This window comes from Boleophthalmus pectinirostris, unplaced genomic scaffold, assembly GCF_026225935.1.
Source record: "Boleophthalmus pectinirostris isolate CB_2022bp ecotype Guang Dong unplaced genomic scaffold, ASM2622593v1 HiC_scaffold_7, whole genome shotgun sequence".
NCBI classification, from domain to species: domain Eukaryota; kingdom Metazoa; phylum Chordata; class Actinopteri; order Gobiiformes; family Gobiidae; genus Boleophthalmus; species Boleophthalmus pectinirostris.
In genome coordinates this window covers 42,018,605-42,022,875 of record NW_026571473.1, presented here as the reverse complement: position 1 = coordinate 42,022,875, position 4,271 = coordinate 42,018,605, and the positions used below count along the sequence as shown (strand labels likewise).

At 55.3% G+C, this 4,271-nt stretch overlaps 1 protein-coding gene across 1 annotated transcript; it reads left to right on the top strand.

Moving 5' to 3' along the window:
- The first annotated feature begins 376 nt into the window (after nucleotides 1-376).
- LOC110165669 (transcription factor MafA-like) lies at nucleotides 377-3,775 on the top strand. The gene is made up of 4 exons (XM_055165295.1): nucleotides 377-557; nucleotides 610-749; nucleotides 1,149-1,328; nucleotides 1,943-3,775. The coding sequence occupies exons 1-4, from the start codon at nucleotides 377-379 to the stop codon at nucleotides 2,417-2,419; spliced, it is 978 nt and encodes a 325-aa protein (XP_055021270.1). The 3' UTR covers nucleotides 2,420-3,775.
- Nucleotides 3,776-4,271: the final 496 nt, after the last annotated feature.

Genomic DNA, 4,271 nt, shown 5'->3' with positions numbered 1-4,271 from the left:
TTGTGCGCGTGACCGTGCGCGTGTGGGGTGACACGAGGACAGTTCTGACCCAAGGACCAGATCAAGACCGAACCCCCGGACAGCTCCGGGACTCAGCGGGGCGCGGGCTCAGAGCTCCCGGGCGGAGCGCGCGCAGAGGCCGCACAACCCCCCCGGACCCTCGCGCCCCCCGCGCCCCCCGCTGCGCGCGGATAAAAATAGAGTGAAACCCGACACCGGACCAGATCCAGACCAGATCCAGACCAGATCCGGACCAAATCCAGACCAGCTCCAGATCCGAGCCGCAAATTTCAGCCGCGCGCGTTTTTACTCCTGCGGTTTGTTCAACTTTGAGTCACTTCAGACCCGAGTCTGACCCGAGTCTGACCCGAGTCTCATGGCGGAGCTGGTGAGCCCGGACCTGCGGGGGGACCTGCGGGGGGACCTGCGGGACCTGCGCGCGCTGCCCTCGAGTCCTCTGGCCATGGATTACGTGAACGACTTTGACCTGATGAAGTTCGAGGTGAAGAAGGAGCCTCCGGAGCCTCCGCTGTGCCACCACCAGCCCGCGGGCCCCGGGCCCCTGTGCCCCGGGTCCTGCGGGGGCCCCGGGGGGTCCGTGTCCAGTACCCCCTCAGTACCCCCTCAGCTCCCCCTGCTCCTCGGTGCCCTCCTCCCCGAGCTTCTGCCCCCAGCCCAGCCCCCCCCACGGCCCCGCGGGGGGCGCTCTGGCCCCGGGGCCCGGAAAAGGCCACGAGGAAATTTACTGGGTGAGTACAAGTACAAATACTGCAGTACAAGTGCAAGTACTGCAGTACAAGTACAAGTACAAGTACTGCAGTACAGTTTGGGGCTGGTGGACTGGAACAGTGGGTTGTTTTGTACCACAGGTGAGCGGGTACATTGTGGGTACACGGCGGGTACACTGTGGGTACACGGCGGGTACACTGTGGGTACACGGCGGGTACACTGTGGGTACACGGCGGGTACACTGTGGGTACACGGCGGGTACATTGTGGGTACACGGCGGGTACATTGTGGGTACACGGCGGGTACGTGGTACACTGTGGGTACACGGCGGGTACACTGTGGGTACACGGCGGGTACACTGTGGGTACACGGCGGGTACACTGTGGGTCATATGTCACATGTTGGTGATGATGTCACAGGTGGGCGGGTACCAGCCGCACTCAGGTCCTGAGGCGTTGAGTTTGACCCCGGAGGACGCCGTGGAGGCTCTGATCGGGTCAAACGCTCATCACTACGAGACATTCAGGGGAGCGCCCTACGAAGAGCACCCGCACCACCCCCACCACCTGAGCCACCTGCACAGCCAGGCGCTCGCACAGGTAACACTCCCACCCCCACCACCACCCCCCCACCACTACCCCCCACACCCACCTGCACAGGTAACACCTCCACCCCACAGTTTGCACAGTCTGTAGACGCAGCTCTGCGTCTGTAGATGCAGCTCTGCGTCTGTAGACGCAGCTCTGCGTCGCTCTGCGTCTGTAGACTCAGCTCTGCGTCGCTCTGCGTCTGTAGACGCAGCTCTGCGTCTGTAGACTCAGCTCTGCGTCTGTAGACGCAGCTCTGCGTCTGTAGACGCAGCTCTGCGTCTGTAGACGCAGCTCTGCGTCTGTATATGCAGCTCTGCGTCTGTAGACGCAGCTCTGCGTCGCTCTGCGTCTGTAGACGCAGCTCTGCGTCTGTAGATGCAGCTCTGCGTCTGTAGACGCAGCTCTGCGTCGCTCTGCGTCTGTAGACGCAGCTCTGCGTCGCTCTGCGTCTGTAGTTGCAGCTCTGCGTCGCTCTGCGTCTGTAGACGCAGCTCTGCGTCTGTAGACTCAGCTCTGCGTCGCTCTGCGTCTGTAGTTGCAGCTCTGCGTCGCTCTGCGTCTGTAGTTGCAGCTCTGCGTCGCTCTGCGTCTGTAGACTCAGCAGTGCCTCCCTCTGTCCTCAGGTCCACGGGCGTCTGGAGGAGCGTTTCTCGGACGAGCAGCTCGTGTCGATGACGGTTCGGGAGTTGAACCGGCAGCTGCGCGGTTTTTCCAAAGAGGACGTTCTGCGGCTGAAGCAGAAGCGCAGAACCCTGAAGAACCGAGGCTACGCTCAGTCCTGCCGCTTCAAACGGGTCCAACAGCGCCACCTGCTGGAGACCGAGAAGAGCTCGCTCCAGAACCAGGTCTCCCAGCTCCAGCAGGACCTGCTCCGGGTCTCCAAGGAGCGAGACCTCTACAAGGACAAGTACGAGAGACTGGCCCAAGACCTGGTCCAAGACCGGACCCATGACCGGACCCAGGACCGGACCCAGGACCGGACCCAAGACCTGTACAAGGACAAGTACGAGAGACTGGCCCAAGACCTGTTCAAGACCCAGGACCGAGTCCACCCCGAGGTCTACAAGGAGAAAGGCCCGGCCCGAAACTACGCCCGCTAAGACCAGGACCAAACCGGAACTAAACCAGGACTAAACCAGGACTGAACCAGGACTCTTGTTTGGCTCAAAAGCACAGCGGCAGTGAACATCAGTCCAATACTTTATCTGTGGGGAATCAAACCCTCGGTCAAGTCTTAAAACTTCGATGTTTCGTTTATTTATTTTCACGTCTGTAAAAGTCTTAAGATTTGACGCAAATATTTATTATGAAAAAGACAAAAAATGGAAGAAGAAACTGTTTTTCTTTGGAAAAAACAGCGACACAACGGCGAGGACCCGAGGACCTGAGGACCCGAGGACCCGAGGACTGTGGGACTCTCAGGATTCTGAATCTTAATGTTTTTGTGTGAATTTTTAATATTTATTTATTTTACAAAATTATTTATGCTTTATTTATTTTAAATATTTCTCGTTTCGTGCCTTACGTTTTATTTTAAGACAAACTTCATTTGTTTTCTGTGAAAAAAAAAAACTTTTATTGTGAAACGTCTGAGACTTCTGGGCTTTTATTCTGAAAAAGAACTGGATCAGACTTTGAGACTTTGAGGATTGAAAATCTGAAACAAACTTTAAAAAGACTTGGAAAGTCTTAAACTGAAGAGCTCGGACCAGACCCTGCAGCTGTTCACACCCTGCAGCTGTTCACACCCTGCAGCTGTTCACACCCTGCAGCTGTTCTGTGAATATTCTGTACATTTTGGACCTTTCAGGCGTTCAGACTCTGTACAAATCCTCCAGTAAAACGACTTTTCAAAATAAGATCACGTCAAAACAAACTTTATTTTAAAATGGACTCAAGTCGACCCGAAGCGCCGAGAATCTGAGAATTCTCATTTTTACATTTCTAAATTTAGACTCAAACTTTTTAGTGAAAAATCGGTGGTTCTGATCCAAACGCTGCATGTTCCCCAGACCAGGGCAAAGGTCAAAGGTCATTTTTATAGATTGGACGACGTGAACTGTGTTTCTGTTTGTCCCCGCCCCCTGACCCCGTGTCCCCGCCCCTTTACCCCGTGTCAGCGCCCCCTGACCCTGTGTCCCCGCCCCCTGGTCCCGTGACCCCTGACCCTGTGTGAGGTGTTGGGACACGGCGGAGCTGAGATGTTACAAACCTGCCCCTGTCGCCCCTGTCGCCCCTGTCACCTGCTCCTGTCGCTCCTGTCACCTGCTCCTGTCGCTCCTGTCCAGCTCTGAGGAGGGAGGAGCTGAAACGGACCAGAGGTGTTAGTAGAAACAGACTCAGGTCAGGTCCGGGTCAGGTCCAGGTCAGGTCCGGGTCAGGTCCGGGTCAGGTCCGGGTCAGGTCCGGGTCAGGTCCGGGTCAGGTCCAGGTGTTTGTGTCGTGGGGTAAAAGTCTCGTGGTTCATTTTTCTTCATATTTGTCGTTTTCGTCAGTGACGTCACGGCGCCTCTTCTTCTTCTTCTTCTTCTTCTTCTTCTTCTTCTTCTTCTCTCGTGTAAATATAATTTTGATTCATTTGTTCAAAACCTTCGGCTGAAAATAAACTTGCACCTGTCCCCCTGTCACGTGTCACCTGCCTCTTTTCTCAGCTCAGGTCACGCGCACGAGACAAAACAAAACACGAGAAAAACTAAAACCTGAACCGAACCAAACCGGACCCGGCCGAACTGAACCGAACCAAACCGGACCGGGCTGGACCCTCCGCGGATCCACGAGGCCGCGCGCGCCTCGGAGCGGAGGCCGCGCGCGTTTTCAGTCTCACGTGCGCCGCTTCAGTTTTTGAGCTTTAATAAGAAAATGATTTTAAAATAAAATACGAAGAAAATGTAAAAGAAAAAAAATAAAACGTCACGAAACATCGAAATGTTTTTTACGAAACTGTTTCCGTAA

What these genes read in the sequence shown, in the direction of transcription:
- LOC110165669 (XM_055165295.1), top strand. Translation starts at nt 377, where the DNA reads ATGGCGGAGCTGGTGAGCCCGGACCTGCGGGGGGACCTGCGGGGGGAC. An exon ending in GCCACGAGGAAATTTACTGG is followed by an intron (nt 750 to 1,148) that starts GTGAGTACAAGT and finishes ATGATGTCACAG; the next exon opens with GTGGGCGGGTACCAGCCGCA. An exon ending in ACAGCCAGGCGCTCGCACAG is followed by an intron (nt 1,329 to 1,942) that starts GTAACACTCCCA and finishes CTCTGTCCTCAG; the next exon opens with GTCCACGGGCGTCTGGAGGA.